The sequence below is a fragment of the Neopelma chrysocephalum genome, unplaced genomic scaffold, assembly GCF_003984885.1.
Source record: "Neopelma chrysocephalum unplaced genomic scaffold, ASM398488v2 Primary Assembly neopelma1_43, whole genome shotgun sequence".
NCBI lineage: Eukaryota > Metazoa > Chordata > Aves > Passeriformes > Pipridae > Neopelma > Neopelma chrysocephalum.
The window spans coordinates 22,315,487-22,333,145 of NW_020897702.1; the positions used below are offsets into that span (position 1 = coordinate 22,315,487).

Genomic DNA, 17,659 nt, shown 5'->3' on the forward strand with positions numbered 1-17,659 from the left:
GCAAAGACTGAGATTCCTTCTACTGTGAAACCCAAGAGAAAAGCTGGTCCCATGGGTGGAAAAGCAAATGTATTGGCAGATAATTCATGAGATAGATAGCTACATTTTACCTTCACAAACTTCTCAGAAGGAGCAAAGCATCCCACACAGAGGGACATTAGGATCCAACCCCTGGCATGGCTGCTTTTTGATGGGTTCTGGGTCAGCTGCTTGCAGATTTGACAGTAGATTTCATCCCTGCAACAGAAATTTAAAAAAAATCAATTAAAAGTTAAAATGAAACATTGAAAAACATTAGGTGAATTATTTAATTATTCCTATTAATTAATAGGAATTAAAAAAAACTTTTTAAAAAACCCAAGCACATTAAAAGGTGGTGTTTTTTGACACAATCAGAGAGACAGACCCTGTCTGCATGTGACTGACAGTCAAAAGTTCATTTTAGTATCACAAGGATATTAATTTAACTGCCTTAACGATGTTTACCCTGATCACTGCAGCATCTCTAAAATGCCATCCATCACCAGTTCTGTAACATCCTCTGAGTTTTGCCCATGTTTCAACTAAGATTCCCACAGCTGACTGACACTGCTTTCAGAAGGAGAGAAATAAAGGGAGTCTCAAGGTTCAGGGAAGCTCCAAGCCACCTCTGGATGATGGAGTTTATTCCATCTCCTTAGAAAGATTTCCCAGAGAGAATATCCTAAAATAACTTTCATAGAGACCCATCAGTGGGGAGTCTTTGTTTGCTGGCTATTCCTTGAGATACCTGATTTTGCTTTTTTCGGCAACTATCAGGTCCAGTGGAGATCAAGGTTTGTCCTGCTCTTGTGTCCAAACAGAAACATACATTGACAGCTGTCTCATTTGGGATTGAATGTCCACTTTGACTTTATTTTTGTTATCTACATGCAAAATGAGGGATAACAGTACTTCCTCATCTACATGGGAGGCCAAAAAAAAATGTTAGGCAACCTGTTACACTGACAAAACCCATGAGAAAGCCCATGGGACACTACCAGGTCTGCCTGCAAAGAAGACTTTGTGCAGAAAAGTAATTCTACGGATTTCATGGTGAATTGGGAACATAAAATGAAAGTGAGAGAAGGTGATCATCAGAGGAAGATGCTCACACTGTTCCTGGAGTAAGCAGATAAGTGTGAGTGAAAAGAGTGACACTGCACAGGCAAGGATTGTATTATAACACACACACACACAAGTGGGCTAAACAAAAGATATGCAGTTGGCCTTAATTTGGCACTTTCCAATTTTTAAATAATTATTTTAGCAACTGAAATGAGTTTTTCATTAGCATGCCATCAAAAATTTTCACACAAACAAAAGTGATCTAAATAGTCAAGTGGATAACAAAGAGTAGTAAGGAACAAGAGTGAGTGTTAAAAATCAATCCAGTGGCCAGTAGGACTTTTAGAAGTGACCACCCTCTGTGTGGTCTTTCCATTGGGCCTGATATGGACATTAAGGAACATGATCCAGTCCAGCCTGCATTATACAACACAACCATAAAAATAATAAAATGAGAGCTTTTCAAAGGTGCACACAATATCAAAATTGTTTAAGTATTGCAAGACAAGCTCAAGGAAGAAGGAATGAAAAGAATGGCATGTTCATGCCTTTGTCTTCATTTCTAACCTTAAGGCTGGCCTGAGGATGCCATTACCAATAATGAAATGGAGCTTCTCTAGGTTGGAGGTAGGTCGGTCTTCGAGCATGCTATTACCCTGGAGCGTAGACTCACCATCGTGAAGTCTCTTTGTCACCTGCCAACCAGACACATCACTCTCTTTCAGTACAGCCAGTTACTATGTCTCCCCCCACTCCCACCCCAAGTGCGTGGTGCTCCCCCAGGGGGACTCCTCCACCAGCCAGGAGGGGTCTCAGAAGTTCTTCAACCTAGGACTTTGGCAGCAATGGGAGGGTTTGACTGTGTTGGCTTTAATCATGTATGGGTGAAGTTAAAAATAGTCCTGCCTAGTCACACTTCCACCTGCTTGCTCTTTTCCCAGGATTTCTACAATGGCACCATTGAATCCCAGCTCTGAGCTGATCCTGCAGATGGGAGAGGGCCACCAAGGATCTTTGGAATAAACCCATCTTATTGCCAAGGAAGATGTGTCCCTTTAACTTATTCATACTAAAATAACCAGTAAAACACTGACAAAATGGACTCACTCTCCATGCTAGTGATGCAGCCAAAAATGCATAAGCATGGTGCTGTTTGTGAAAGCAGGGATGGAATTAATCTGCCTATCAGTTCTCTGTCTCAGCCAAGCAACTCAGTCTCCATTTAGAGTCACTAGAGAAAGACCAACATTTCTAGTGTGTGTGACTCTAGAGGGTGACTATCTTAGGGAGCAATCTTCGTGCTCTCAAGCAGCTAAAGCCAGGTGAGATGGTGCCTGCTCTGGAAATGGACAGTCTTTGCATTGTTTTCATCCCTCCCCCCAAAAAGATTTATTGCTCCTCACTCTTTTGAGATGGGATTTTTCAAAAGCTCTCAGCTTGGGGTAACTGCTCCCATGAGGAGCTTTGTCCCTGGCATTGGAGCAGAGCAGAGGATGGGTGAATGTAGTTGGAGACTCCAACTCTGCTACCTATGCCACGGCGGAGGGCAGGAAGCTAAAAGCAGGGATAACATTCAGACCATCACAGAGTGGTGAGAGGTATCGGCAGCTGGATGGAGGGCTGTGAAAGAGGGGAGGGAAGGTGCTGGATGGATGGAGAACGGGAGCCGAGGGGAGGCCGGCGCGAGGTGCAGAATGACTCAAGGAGACACGGGAAGCCAACCTTTCCCCTTAAACACTCCTTAAATCTTTCAGGCAGAGAGACAGGTAGCGCCAAACCCAGAGGGCTGGTTCTATGTTGTCTAGGGAAAAGCAGAAGAGAGTCAGAGAGGGCTGCAGACAATCCAACGGCACTTGTGCTGCCAGGCGGCCAAGCGTCTCCTCTCACCTCCTCTGTCAGTTTGGATTTCTTCTTGAGCGTTAAGGAGACCAGTTTGTGCCGCACACTGTTCTTCTTGTGCCCGTCAATGTGAGTACTCTGCAAAGCAAGAAGGGTGGATGCAATGGGGTGAGACACAGAACCCTGCCAAGTGCTCTCCCTGTCTTCCCTGGACTCCTGCAAAAGACCATTAATCCTGCACAAAGAGTGAGATATTTCAGAGGCTGGTGGGAACCAGAAGTGTGCACCTATATCCTGTACCCCTTGAAAACCCAAATATGGCTCTGAATTTTGCAGATACTCTCTAAACCATGAGCATCCCTCAAATAAAAATTATATATTGGGGACACTTGAAAAAAGTTATGTTGAATACACGGTTGTCCTAGTCAACCCAGGTCCATCCAGTTCTGCTTATGACAGTGCAAATGAGATGAGCCACTTGGAGACCACTCTCTGGGACAAGCCATTTGCACAGTGGGTTTGTAGCCGGCAGCCATCTAGGCAGGAATTCATGGACAGGTAGTTATCTACGATGGTTTCATAACTTTTAACCAGTCTTGTGCTCTATCAGATTTCCCAGAAGAATAAATTTGATGCGGAACAGCCCCAGGCACTGACTATATATCATCAAGTTACTGTTGGATTTCTACTTTTACACCAAACTTTTTGACCCAGTTAACCCCTCCCCATTTTAAACAGCTTTGAAAGGACTATAATGTCACATACAGTCAACACTTTGAGTCCTGCAGATGTGATGGTTTATAACCCTTATAAAGACAAGTTGGTACTGTAAACCTGGAGTTGCATATCATTTTGCTCAGGGTCAGCTCAGGCATCTTTTGCACTCTGAAGAGATGATGTAACCAAAGAGAAAAAGGACAGCTTAAATTTTTCTTCTCTTCTGTACTATCTGATGTTTCAATGGGCCAAAATATGCCTTTTTGTAAAAAAACAAGCAAGAAATGATGGGTAGAAGGAATGAAAGGTGATTCTTGGCGTGTATTTTTACAGAATTACAGTCTGGATGAGGCTACTCTCCTCAGATAGTTCACTGAAAATGCTGAATGGAATCATAATTTCTAAAAACTAGGAGATTTGTTAATTTACCTCTGCAAATGCTGCAGAGGTTTGTCAAGAAAACTTCTTGAAAATTAAACAGTGACATCCAGAAGATGTCAACAGCTGATAATACCTTGTCCTACTGAATGAAGCAATTGCCAAAGATGAAAGCATATCAGTGCTATGGATGTTGATTTACCCAGCACAATGTCCTATCCATGAAGGATACTAAGATGAAGTCCCCCAGTGACATCCCAAAATACACTCAGGATGCAATAGGGATTTTTTTTTTTAATTTCCACAGTTTAATCTCCTGGTAACTTATTACTTCCTGTTCCAAGATTAAGGGCACATTTTTAATTTAATCTCTTCTGACTCAGGGCAGATCAAAAAGAAATCCCCAAATGAGAAACTGATGACATGGGACATTGAATTCCCTCTATGTATTTTAGCCCAGTGGGGTGGGGAAGAGAGATCAAAGCCCCATGAGAGGTATCAGGGCACTTCCTTCACTTTATTGCTGGGGGACATTCAGTTATCCCTGTGAAGAAAGGACAGGATTAACAGCTGACACATGGGCAATTCACCCTTTGTAGCATAAGTGCAAATAAAATCAACAAACTGATTGCCTGCAGCAAACCCCACAAGTTGTTTCTTTCCAACATGTCAATATCCAACACCTAATAATAGCATCTCTTCTATAGCCACAGCAGTTACCTCTCCTTCTCCCTGCAGAGCCTGTAGTTCTTTCTTATAAGTCTTCTTGCCAAGAGTCTCATAGATTTTTGTCATAACTGGTATCTTTTCACCACCATCACTCATGGCTGTGTGATATTTTGGCTCAGGGAGATCTCCCATGAAACGGAGGATAGTGATCCATACAGCAAGTGCTGCCTATTTGAAAGGAAAGTTACGCTCCATTAGTTCACACCAGTGCAGTGGAGGGGGGGGTGGTCAAGCCATGCTGAATCTGCCAGGATAACCACTGTGGTCTCTCTGTACATCTGCAGGAGATCAAACATTTCCCTGTATCACACACAACAGTTTTGCCTGCAGCATACATTCCCCCTGTGCATGCTGGGCAGGCTGGTGGCTGGGACCACACATTCAGGCTTTTTGTGTTTGTGCCATCATGAGTGTATTTGTGCACCCCACAAGGGGTTTGCTATTGGTAGGAGATGCCAACCTTATTGAGGGGCAGTGACTGGCAGCTCCTAACCCCCACTGCAGAGGAGGAGGAAGAACACAGTGAGGGCAAGTTCATGGCCAATGTAATGTGCATTATAGCCATGCAGGTTCAATCCATTTCTGCTCTTGTACTGCTGGCTACAGGACAAGCAGTTCTTCTAGATCTGCACTGGTGTGTTTAACAAGGTAAGAAGTAACTTTTCCAGCTCCTCAGAAGCTTTAGAAGTGATACACAAAAATTTTCATTGCCCATGCCCTGAGCCAAGAGCACTTCATTAACTGTCTTAATACAAATATCAAGGAGAAGAACTTGCCTCTCTAATGCTACATCCCTCTAATGTTTGTTGTCTTACCAGCACTAAAAACATGCTGGCAAGACAGTGTCTACTGATACCTGTGCAGCAGATAAGTGTATCCCAAAGGGAAACCACTGGTACCTTTGGGCTGAATGGTTTCCCAAGCTTGCTGCAACCCACCCAGCCCTGCTCAAGATTTTTCATCCCCTGCCTCACCAATTGGTCTCCTTCATCTTCATGGTACAAGAGAGGCTGCTTGAGAGGCCGGCGGATGTATGTGTGTGTCGTTGTGCCCTGGAAATATGTAGCAGCAAACTTGGCAAATTTGTACTCTGAGAGATCTTCTTCCTCTTCCTCAGGGAGAGGCAATGCTGCATCCAGGTCCTCTTCCTCTAGCTCCTTCTGGGCTTGCTCAAGATCCTGTTGTGGAAGGACATGTCAGACACTCAGCATGGCTTTGGATATTGAACTACCCCTTCCCTTTGGGCCTGACTTTTCTCTGTGTCTGATTTCCATCCCAAAGGAAAAGTCAGCCAGAGGGAAAACGTGGAATATAGCTCTGGAGCCCATGTAAAGCCCAAGCTCTGAAGGACATGCTTGTGCCCAGGAATGTCCCCAGAGCAGCAGAAGAAGAAACAAGCATGGTCCCACTCACAGCATGGGGAAAAGGTGCCCAAGAGCTAAATGCTGCAAGCTGTGATGAGCCGCAAAGGAAAAGATCTCAAAGGCCACAGGTCCTCAATGATCTTATAGTGATATTGCTCTCCTCCATTCAGTAGCCCGAGAGAAAGCCAGCAGGCTGCCTGCCCGTCCCCAGCCACAGCATGGTAACCCTCTGGGGCCACACAGAAAAGCCTGGCCTTGAAGGAAGCTTTAAGAGACACACTTTTGTGATGCTGTACTCTTTGTTGTCTCATTAATATTTTGTTAAAACCTTCCATGTGATAGTCAGGCACATGTATGTCTCCAGTACCTCGAAGCCATTGGGTGCCTGTCCTTCCTGGCCAGGCAGGGAGGAGGTTGTCCCCAGGAATCCAAACATTTTGTCCACCATTTCTGAGTCATTCACTGGCTCGTTGCGAGCCTTCTCCATTTTTTCTAAGAGCTCTTTCTTACGACGTGCTTCCTCCTTCTCCTTTACTTCTCTCTCTGCATCTTCCCGTGCCAGCTGGGCCAGGCGTACCTGCAAAAGGACAAGTGCAATGACTCAACTGCTCCTTCCAAAGAGCTGGAACTAAATGCTGCAGGGCCTGGTTTTAGAAAGGCAGACTGCCCAGTGCTTAGGGCACTATACCAGCATCATGACTTGGAGCAAATCAGTGACATGCCTACGTCCCAATTCCTTAACTGCGGAAGGACAAAGCAACAGCACTTTCTGCTTCCTTAGTGCCTGTTTAGGTGTCGGTCCATGCACAGAAACTCCCATTGATCTTATTTTTTTATTTTATACAAAAACCCTGCATGTGCCCACACACAGGGTGTCCCAGTTCCCCCTTCAGTCTTTATACAATAGCAAAAGCAAGTGAATAATAACTACAATCTCTGGCATTCCTGTGCAGCAGATCAGAAATTCTGGAGCAGCTTCAAACTAGTTAGAGCACAGAGTACTCTAGAGAATTAAATACAAACTGCTCAAGCGGGGCAGAAAACCCTTAGATATTTTTGTCATTGCCCCTCAAAGGAGCAAAATGAGTCCCTGGAAAACAGACAGAAACCCAGAAAGAGATCAGTCCTGATGTACTTGGTGCTTCTTTTCTGCTTCCTCTTTGGCTTTCTTGGCACTCATCTCCTTTCGGAGTCGTTCCTCTTCTGCCAGTCGAAGTTTCTCCGCTTCCAGACGTCGATGATACTGTGGGAATAAACAGAAGAGCCCTCCTGAATAGGCATCTACTTATTTTTTGAAATTTTCTTCGTTTAAAAACAGATCCCAAGAGCACGTGATGTGGAAGCACGTTTTTCTCCCCTCTCCCCACCTCTGTTGCCCACAACTGACCTCTCCTCTGCGGTACTTACTTCCCCCCGGAGGCGCTTATACAGCCTTCGGGCGATCATGCCCCGGGCGTACGCCTGGACGGTGAGGACAGCCCAGAGGCGGTGGCGGAAAGCCCTACGGACCAAGTAGCCCCGGCATCGTGCCTGAAACTCGATGATTCGCCGGCGAGCCATATGGTACTGCTTATGAAGCTTGCGGGATCGGTAGAGGGCCTGCAGCCTCAGGAAGCCAATCCGCATCTGCAAGAGGGAGCAGGATGAAACCACCCCACCACCCAGGGGCTCAGTCATCATAAGCAGATTTCCATTGCTAATCTCCTTCTTGCACGGCTGTAAATAAGAACCACTGAAATCAGTCCCCACAAGGACAAACCTTCAGGAGGTTCCCCAAGAGGCTGGAGAAATGAAGCCCTCCGGCTGCTGCGTTGATTCAAAACTCAGAAAGGACAAAGATAGTTTCTTCCTCACTGAGTCCTACAGAGGCCTCAGGACATCTGGTTGGTCATCTCAAGACAGCCATAAGCCATAAGGGTTGCTCCCATGAAGGTCCAGCATCTGCAAACCTCCTGCCTGACAGTCAAGGTGCTGTTTCATGGCAGGAGGCAGCATCCTGACCAGCCTGGAAGTGGCTATTCCTATCAAGTTGCACACTTGGAGGATGATTTTGACGTCCTTTAGATCCCAACACACTTCACAAATGACTTGCTGTTGGGTCAGAGCCAGCTGGGACAGGGAGAGAAGAGGACTATTGGGTTAGGGACAAACCCAATATGTTCCCACTTGGACATGGAGTTTGGTTTTTAGAAGAAGCTGCTCTTGAGTTTTTAGTCATCTGGAAACTAGGGGAAGACTTATAAAACCTCAAGTGACCAGTTGCTGCAATGGATATCTAAGTCATGGGGAAAAGGACAGCTAGAAGGTTGTCAGGTGCTCTCTCCAACGAGAAGGCAAAGCATAAAGAGCAAACTTCCATTCATCGCTCCAACTTATAAAAGCCAACCTCCCCACTTCCTACATTCAATGGGACATTTTGAACCAGCAAACTCTTACGTATGTCCCAGCTGAAAGAGGTAGGAAGGCAGAGGTGTGAGGAAGCACCCCTGTACTTACAGCGCCGTAGTTCTTCCTGCAGTTATGTCCACGCCAGTATCTCTGAATCATCAGGACTGAATTTCTCACTTTCAGGAAATTGGACCTGCAAAGGCATTTTAATCACTTGCCTCTGTGGTTTGGCCACAAGTTATCATCATCATCTCCTGGGCCTCATTTCTTGCAGATTTGAACCTGAGTGTCCAGGTGGAGTAAACACTGTGTTTTGGCCTGAAAATGTCTCCTTTCCCAGTTCGTCTTGCTTTCATAAAAACATCTGTAGGAGCTTCCTCTGATAGGTCTCGGCAGGCAGATTCTGCCAGGTTATGGGAATGGGAAGCAGGAGATACTGAGAATGGTCCCCTCCTTCCCCCAGCCCTGCACCCTCTTCTCACATCTGAAATCTCTTTGCTATGTGTCCTTCTGACTTCAATCTAGCATCTGAGAATGGATTCAATCTCACCCAAATGATGAAGAGCAAACTTCATCAACACTACCCTGCTACCCCTATCTACTCTTCCAATCCTTCTTAGGCTGATCTGATTCTACCTGCAGATACACCTTGGAGACCATTGTGTTGGAAGGGCTTGGAGGTCAGGCTAAGATTAGTGTGTGAAAGATTGATGAGTTATTTAGTACGTGCTCTTTCTGCAAAGCACAACCTGAGTCACAGCCATGGTTTGACAGTTCAAGAGCAAAAAGGGCCAAGAACTCTCCCTCCTCCGTGGGTGAAGCTTATCCTTGCCTGTGGCTCCCCATCTTCATCCAAAATGGTGCCGTGAGCTCCCCATGGGCTACCTGTCCTCCTCCCATATCTTGCAACTGGGTTGCAAAGAGAAGAGCTCTGAACCCCCTAGGCTTTGGGGAGAGCAACTTCAGTCACAGCGGATGACCCTGTGGTCTCACTGCAGTTTTGTGGGGATCTCCATAGACTACAGTCTTAGCATTGCCTTTAGCAGGCTCAGAGTCCTACTGCTGCACTGTCATAGCAAACACCAGATCCTCTGAAGACAGCACTGAATAGGGACAGAAGGTCCTATTTCATCCAGGTTTGAGGCAGATGACACAGTTTTCCTCTTGTTATCTCTACTGATTTCCTTCAATACTTGCTGCACCTGAGTGTCAACACAGCAGGGGTTCCCTCTGGTCATTGGGCACCAAAGGAGGGATGCAGCCACCAGGAGCCACTTGCTGGATGAAGCATCCCACATAACCCATCTCCCATTTGGCAGTGAGGTTTATACCTACCTGTCTTTATACCCACGGACGACCTTCTGGATTAGAATGACTTTGTCCGTGATGGCCTTGTCTCTCTCAATCTCCAGCAGCATGTCGTGGTGGTCCTGTGGGAGGAAGCAACACAGCACCAATGTCTCAAGCTCTCCATCTGCCTGACATTTAGCAGGAGGGGGTGGTACAAGGCTCTTCTCCGGGGCACATGTTCAAAATAAACTCTTGGGTCATTTTATATCCCAAGTATCACCCCATCTACTCACTAGAGAAATCCTAGCATAAACCCTAGTGATCTATCATCTTAATTCCCAAATGAACCAGGGCATCCAGAAGCTGCAAATGCAATACTTCATAGCGTGAAAACAACCAAATTTCATTGCCCTTCCACCCAGAGCTCTCTCTCAGTGCTCTCAGCCATGGGAGCAGTTCCTAGGAGCACTGGAGAAGTTTGGAAACAAACTCCAGGCTGCCTGCGTCCCATCACTTCTTCTAGTAACACCTCCTTACCCAAAGGAAAAAGCAGCTCCCTGAAACACTGAATTTCCTTTGCCCTGAGACTTTCAGATGCATCAGTCCAAGCTTTATTCTGATTCCTCCCATGCCATGTATGATTCAGTTTTCTGTCCTGGTCATGGCACACTGAGCACTGGGTGCAGCACAGGCAGCGCCACATGTTTCCTGCTTTGCTCAACCTCATGCAGCCTCCTGGGGCCTCCCAGTTTCTCTGTTTCCTGCCCTGACAGCTGCGAGATCTTGATAACAGGCTCTGGAAAGTGCAACTAGCAGGAACAAATTCTAGGGAAGAGACGGGGGTGTCTGTGTTGACAATAGGGTTAGGGGTGAATTTAGGTTTACGCAGTCAGGGTTTATTTCTGAGAGTTTTGCTGGAGAGAAGGGTTATCTTCCCTACAGCACAAGAATTGGTTTGTAAGGAAAGATGCATGTGAATGGGGCTGCAGGGGACCTGCAACATTGGACCGCTCTGTGTTGTCGGACTGATGCAGGAAAGGAGACTGTGGGCACACCTTGAGTTGCACAAGGACATGCATAAAGCAAAGCAAGCCTATTGTGCTCATGTCCCTCTCTCTGCAGGGTTCTGCATAGGCATTCTCCCTGCTGCTATCCTTTTTGGGTGAAGGCAGGAAATGAGGTTGAGCTGTTCAGTTCAGGAGGAAAAACACTGTGCACTGTATGTGAATACTTTCATGTCCGTATGGATTTGTGAATGCATCAGTGCTGGCACAGTGTCAGGACCTCCTCCTGCTTTCTGCTCCTAAACTGGCCCCAAATATTCTGCCCTTACCCAGATTCTACCCACTGACATGCCAGCCCAGAGACCATGGAAAAGGGTCACGTCGTGTGATGGAAAGGAAATGGTAGGAGACTCCTTCAGAGGCAAGGATCCAGAACAGCAGAGGGAATTGTGGAGAACCACCCACCTTCAGGAATATCTTTGTCTTGCCAATCTGCCAGTCATCATCCTTCCCCAGCACTGCTTCAGCAATACGCTGGCATGTCCCACGCAGGTCACCCTGGTAGAAAAGGGATTGGTATTCCCCAGGACCAGACTCACCCATTGCTCCTTCCAAGCCCAGTGTGGACCCTTCCTAGTCCCAAATCTTGCAGTTTTCTGCTAAGGAGGTTCCTAGGGCTTTAACTGTCACCACATTTAAGACAAGTGAGAGGAACAGAGTGAATATGGCTAGCTGCCCCTGCTAGCCCTGTAACCATTTTTCCTTCACTTGGAAAGCCCAGAGAACCCCTGTGACATCTGGGGATCAAATACTGCATAATTGCTTTTGGAGAGGATGCACATCCCATAAATATCTCTGGAGAGTCCAGCAGAGAACATTTGTTACCTGCAGAAGAAGATTCTCACCTGCTTGTATGCCGGCTTCACCCCAGGCATGAGCACCCGGTACCGGTCCACAAACTCCACAAACGTGTAGCGGATGGGGTATCCGGCTCGGCGGATGCGGATGGTCTCCATCATCCCTGAGTATCTCAGCTGACGGACACACAGCTCCCGATCAAACAGCTGGGGAGGTTACAGTACACTGGGGTTTGACTGCAAATCTTGGCCTGGATTGGCCATAAGAAAGTGGGGACTCTGAAGATGTGTGGTGCAAGCAAGTCAAGCATCCACCCAAATCCTTCTCTTGGTAGACCCAAGGCTGTAGGACTGTTGGCTGTCTTGGGCCTGATCCTGTAGACTGCTGACTGTGACTCACCCCATTTCTCTAATTCCCACTTGCAAAACTGGATGTGTCCTACACAAAGGACTGAGTGGGGAAATGGAGAGCACAATACAATGGTGAACATCACCTTGGGGAAATGGGCAACGATGTAAACTAAAGGCAGACATGGTGTGGTGCTGGCAACCACAAAAAGTCAGGACAGTAAATCCCAGCTGTGGCCAAAGAGTTACTACCGGGGCATTATTCATCTGCCCTCCCTTCAGCTAAGATGTGAGTGTCTGTGCAGATACACATATCAGCATCTGAAACGTGAGCCACTTGGGCTCTCCCTGAAATGAGCAAGGACAGTAACTATGTGCCTGTCTCTCAGATATCCACCCCTATATCTCAGCTGTATATCCTGGGACAGGAGGATCTGCACTATGTGAGGGTATGTGAGCAGTTGTGGGCTTGCAAATAACCCTCTGGAGTTTGTAGGGCTAGTTCATTGCATGTGTGGGCAACTATGTACTCCAGGCATAAGTGTCTGATGAGGCACAGACTGCTGAAGATAGTTTTGACTTTATTTGCATGATTTGCTATCTAATTCATCCCACACATTTCTCTTGGACTAACACGAGCAATACTCAGAAGCAGTGGCTTGGGGTGATGTACAGACCCAGAGAACTCCAGCCAGCATCCCGATACAAACAATGTTTTTTCCCTCCTAAAGCACATTTTGGAAGGAAGTTAAAGTTTTAAAATAACATAAAGTAACCAACAGTCAGGACTTTCCACTGACCTTTCACTTCTGGTATCCCATTTCCTATCACTATCAGTATGTTTTCCTTCAAAGGCAGGGACAGAAAATGACCTCCCAGAAAATGTTCTCTTTGCAGTCACCCTGCAGTGCTCTGTGTACCTTTATCTAGGATTTCTTTTCCGTTGGATTATTAAACCAAGGCCAAAAATAAATTTAGCAATAAATCACATTTCATATCACACTATAGTCTCTGTTAGCTCTGTTAGCTCAACCACTCACTTCTTTAATGGGGAAATTAATTTCTCTTTGTCTGAATCTTTCAAACTTGGAGCTGTTTTAATGTCCACTGAAAGTTTTGTAGACAAATAGGTTGAACAGAGACTTCTGGCTTAGCACTTGCAAGAACTGACGAAATACAGACTTCTTATGCAGGATACAAAATAGCAGACTGAATTCCAGACATCCATGTGTAAAAACAGCTCAAAGTCAGGGTACTGGCAATAATTTATTAACATCAGTTCAGGATGTACATCTATTTCTCAACATCACCCACGTTCATAAAGAAGGTCTTGTTCTGATCTGTGCTCAGACGATAATCTCAGATCAGACATACTGTTAAATATTAACCCAACGTATTCCATTAACATGCTATTAGGTGCCTTTTTACTCTCACCAAAAGCAGGTTAAGAGCACAGTAAACCGATCTGAGAGAGTCACCAAACCTTTTGCCCTGCATCATCTTAGGTTCACCGAACAGCAAAAATAAGTTTCAAATAAACACTGCTTGTATGTAACAGCTCTGAAATTCAGTATTTTATGCTTCTTTGCACTTGGCCGAGCTTTGCTAATGGACACTGACTTTAGATAAAGCTCCAGTTCTGGCCAGATTAGTTTTATTTACTAAATAAAGCTCTTCCTCCCCAAGCAATATCAGTATTGATATGAGTGGTGAGCAGGTAACAGTGATTGCTCATAGAATCAGGGTCCGATCCTGCAAGGTGCTGAGAGTGGGACTGCGGTGTGCAGCACTCGCCTTACTGCCTTCCTTCTGCTGAAAAATTTGGAGTCCTCTCCATGAACAGTTTGTGGTCAGGGGGATTTACAGTCCTCTCCTTCCTTTTCATTTGCTCCTAGAATTTTGTCCCCATAGCATTCATTGCTTTGGAAGCAAATCACTGGAAATTGGAGTAAAATAACTTCTCTCACATTTCCTCTGTGCAATTTGGCTCTTTTTTCTTCTGCTTTTAAAATTGTGCTTTTGCAAGTGGTGAAATAAAAAAAAAGATCAAACAGGATTTAAAATGAGTAAGATATACTGGGAGCAAAGATTCTGAGGAAAACACCCATGGGGAAATTTTTTTTAGAAAACATTGAACCCTGCCATAGAACAATCTATGGCTCAATCAAGGTCTCTGGCAGGGAGGTGCCTACCCCCTATGGAAGTTGAGAGGCATTTCCTATAGGATAAACGGCTGCAGAGTGAATTCCTTGAGACTGTACTAGGGAAGAAAGGCAGAGCCAGGAGCTCCCCTCTGCAAAAAGTTTTGGGGTGCTGTCGGATTGCAAAGCAAGTGCCTGATTTCGCCAACCATTTGGTGACTCCCTTGCTTGCAGAACAGGCTGTGGGTTGGTTTTCTAAGCACTCCACTGATGCCCAAAGGAATTTTGCTGGCAGCTTTAGGGCAGAACAACCCCATGAGCAGTCCTGTATGAAAAGCAGCAAGAAGAGAAAAGCAGGACTTACCATGGGCTTCTTGTACTCATTAGGCTTGATGCAGCGGACAAAAAAGGGCTGGCACACGCTGAGAGTCCTCATCAACAGCTCCAGGGACCGCTTGAACTGGCTGCTGAGCGTTGGCGAGCGCTTCCTCGTCTCTGCTCCCTGCAAAACCACAGCGGAGCGGACTCAGGAAATTAAAGGATAACAGTGCCTTTCCCCTCCGGCCGCGTCCCCAGGAACCTCCCGCGGCAGCCGGGGCTGGAGCGCGGAGTGGGGCTAGAGGTGATTGAAAGTTGTAGCAGGAGAGGGGAAGGGCACAGCCAGCGAACTTGCAACGGCTGGTCTCTGGCAACCTACTCCATATGCATCTATGCAGGGAGGAAAAGTGCTATAATTTAATTTCTCCTGCTCGAACCTCCCACTGTGACTGGAAAACCCGTCCTTCCTATGCAGAGCCATGAGGAAGATCTGCCCGTGAGAGCAAACAGCCTCTTCTGGGCCATCAAAATTCTCTGTATTGCAGCTTGGGGCAATGCACCTGCCCAAGGATGCTCCTCGGGAATGGCTTGGGCTTCCCTGTTCCCATGTCCTGTAGCATGGTCATGCCAACCCCTCTGTCACAGTTCCCCATGTCAGGCTGAGCCCCTCCTGCTCCCTGGGGTGAGGACCAGATGCCCATGTACGGTAAACAACAATCCAGGAGCATGTTTGCTGCAGGGTGACTCTGCAACAGTCCAGAAACTTCTGCTAAGGTCTATATTCCTCAGCCTGTACTACCACAGATTCTAGTTGTGTTTGGAAAAGACTATTAACTAGAACAAATAGTCTAGTTTGGTCTAGGATGATTTTGAGTATTTTGGTTGGTTTATCTCCCTTGGTTAAATTAATAACCCAATCTCTATTTTGGGGCAAGTGTTTCTCAATGAGAAAGACTAGTCCCTTTTCCCTGCTCTGGAAGAACCTTGTTAAACCACCTCCAAACTAAATGAAGTGCCTAGCTCATTTTATGTGTCAGTCACTATTACCTGAGCTCATTACACATCAGACACAGTGGTGCTGTGTGTCTCGTAGGGTCTGGTGTTCAGAGAGCTTTTGTGGGGCAGCAGGTAATGCTGGTGGGTTGAAGGAAGAGCTGGGCACCAGGATGCAACTCCCTCTGAACAAAAAATAGGGTGAACTGTGACACGACCTGTGACATGACCTGGTGACCAGGAATTCCCAAAGAGAGGATTATAGCAGGATTTTAACACATTTTTCCTCCAAACATCCTCTTATTTGCAGGTGGTCAAGCCACATGTGGAGTCACAAAATCCCCATCTGCATTGGCTTTGCTGCCATGTTTTGCAACATGGTGAGTTTTGTTTCTATTTTTACTAAAATCTTTACATGTGCTTCATCCTATAGTACTAGTAACCTGTCAGATAGCATTCCCATCCCCCAAAACAGAGGAATTTCAGAGAATCACAGAATAGTTTGGGTTGGAAGGGACTACAAATACTATATAGTCCAACCCCTTTGCCATAAGCTGGGAGTTTACACAGCTCAGGTTTTATATGATGTTGAGGCAAACCCAATCAACACAAACACAAAGTCATCATAGAATTCCAACAAGAGAAAACCCATCTCATGCAAACAACCACAAAACCCTGGCCTGCTTGTCAAGAAGAGCATGGGGCTACCAGTGATCTCTCCCAGCAAAATCCTCCCTTGAAGGACAAACTGTTAACAAATCTGGGGTAATTAATGGATGCAGCTGCTACCTGCACAGCACAGTAGAGTCTGATGCTCACATTCTGCCACAGATTTTCTAAGGAAAATGCTGTTTCAGCAAGAGTGCTGGTTTGGAAGGCTTTGATGAATGTTTTCTTATCACTTTGTTAATTATGCACAAGGGGTCACCTCTGTGAGATGTGGAAGGACAGCCACAGGGGTCAGAAGCAGCAAGAGATGCAGGAGCAGGGCTGGAAGTTGGAAGCAACTGCATGTTAGCCAGATTTTAGTCAATTTGGGCTTGGCTGGGAGAGGTCATTTTTCAGCCATGGTGGTAGGAAGGGAGCAAGGCTTTGTGCAGAGATCTGCAAGGGAATGCATGAGTGGTTTGCTCCCAGACAGCAAGACATGCCTCTCTAGGTTGCTGATGCCTTGCATTTCTTCCCTGCATGCATCCAGCTCTGGTAAAAAGCAGTGGTGCTGCCTCCATCCTTACATCTGAGAGCTTTTTGCTGGGAGGGGTTGAAGGGAAGGGACAGTGACCAGAGAGCAGCTTGTCTTCCTATCCAAATAGAGTAGTCTGGGCTCCTCCTGTCAAGATTGCATCATCCCACTCACTTTGCTTTCAGGGCCTGACATTTGTGCACAGACCCATCCCAATGGTGGGCACCAGCCCTAACGGCACTATGTGGGCTCTCAGATACACAACAAACAGTCTGGTAAGTGCTTTGCATCAGCTTCAGCCTTCAGGGATGGGTGACACCACTCAAGTCACTGTGGTGCCTTCCACCTCATCTCAACACCAGCATGGCGAGAATCACATCTCTTCCCTTTTTCCAACAAAATGACCCCAAAAAGAAGTGGAGCACCCTGTCAACACAGCCTAGAAAGGCACTGAAAATGCAGGATTTACTGCAGAGGAGGAGCATTTTTTAGCTAAAACCAGACCCAGTCTTCATAGCCTGAAGGAGAAAAGGCTGATACATTCTGCTTTTCTTCTGCCCAGGCACATCTTAGCTTTCAAACTTTGAGACTGTGACGTCTTTGGGACTCAGACCATCTCTCCACTGGTGTCCACACAGAGCCTATCACAAGGGAGGATGAGAGCTATGTGTCATGGGGAAGGATGAGCAGGATTCACAAGTGCTGCAGCCCAGACTGGAGCACTGAGGTATCACTCAGTCTGTGCTCAACAACGAAGGAGGAAAAAAAAAAGCAGAAGAGAGAAAGAAGAAAAAGAAGAGAATTAGATGATTTACAGAGAAGCATCATCAAGAAGAGAGTTCAGAAAGATCTACAGACCAGTATGACATTTGGACATGCTTCAGTGCCACTTCTTTCTGCCACCTCAGGCAGAATTTTGGAGGTGCAAACATGTACCTGCTGTTGCAGTAACATCGAGACAAAAGTCAAGGCAGAATACAGCACCAGGACACAATGGGATGTTTCCCCAGCATGGGTGTCTTAG

At 46.2% G+C, this 17,659-nt stretch overlaps 1 protein-coding gene across 4 annotated transcripts in view; it reads right to left on the minus strand.

Annotated features, from left to right (window-relative positions):
* Positions 1-17,659, minus strand: part of MYO7A (myosin VIIA) — a 103,429-nt gene that overhangs the window by 20,770 nt on the left and 65,000 nt on the right. For all 4 annotated transcript variants that reach the window (XM_027677602.1, XM_027677603.1, XM_027677601.1 and 1 more), the window contains 13 exons: positions 14,506-14,643; positions 11,701-11,859; positions 11,261-11,353; positions 9,837-9,931; positions 8,610-8,694; positions 7,521-7,739; positions 7,249-7,356; positions 6,481-6,690; positions 5,724-5,927; positions 4,741-4,917; positions 2,974-3,063; positions 1,654-1,781; positions 111-237 (listed from right to left, as the gene is read on the minus strand). In XM_027677602.1, coding sequence (XP_027533403.1) covers positions 111-237; positions 1,654-1,781; positions 2,974-3,063; positions 4,741-4,917; positions 5,724-5,927; positions 6,481-6,690; positions 7,249-7,356; positions 7,521-7,739; positions 8,610-8,694; positions 9,837-9,931; positions 11,261-11,353; positions 11,701-11,859; positions 14,506-14,643 — 1,833 coding nt within the window. The remainder of the gene's footprint in view (positions 1-110; positions 238-1,653; positions 1,782-2,973; positions 3,064-4,740; positions 4,918-5,723; positions 5,928-6,480; positions 6,691-7,248; positions 7,357-7,520; positions 7,740-8,609; positions 8,695-9,836; positions 9,932-11,260; positions 11,354-11,700; positions 11,860-14,505; positions 14,644-17,659) is intronic.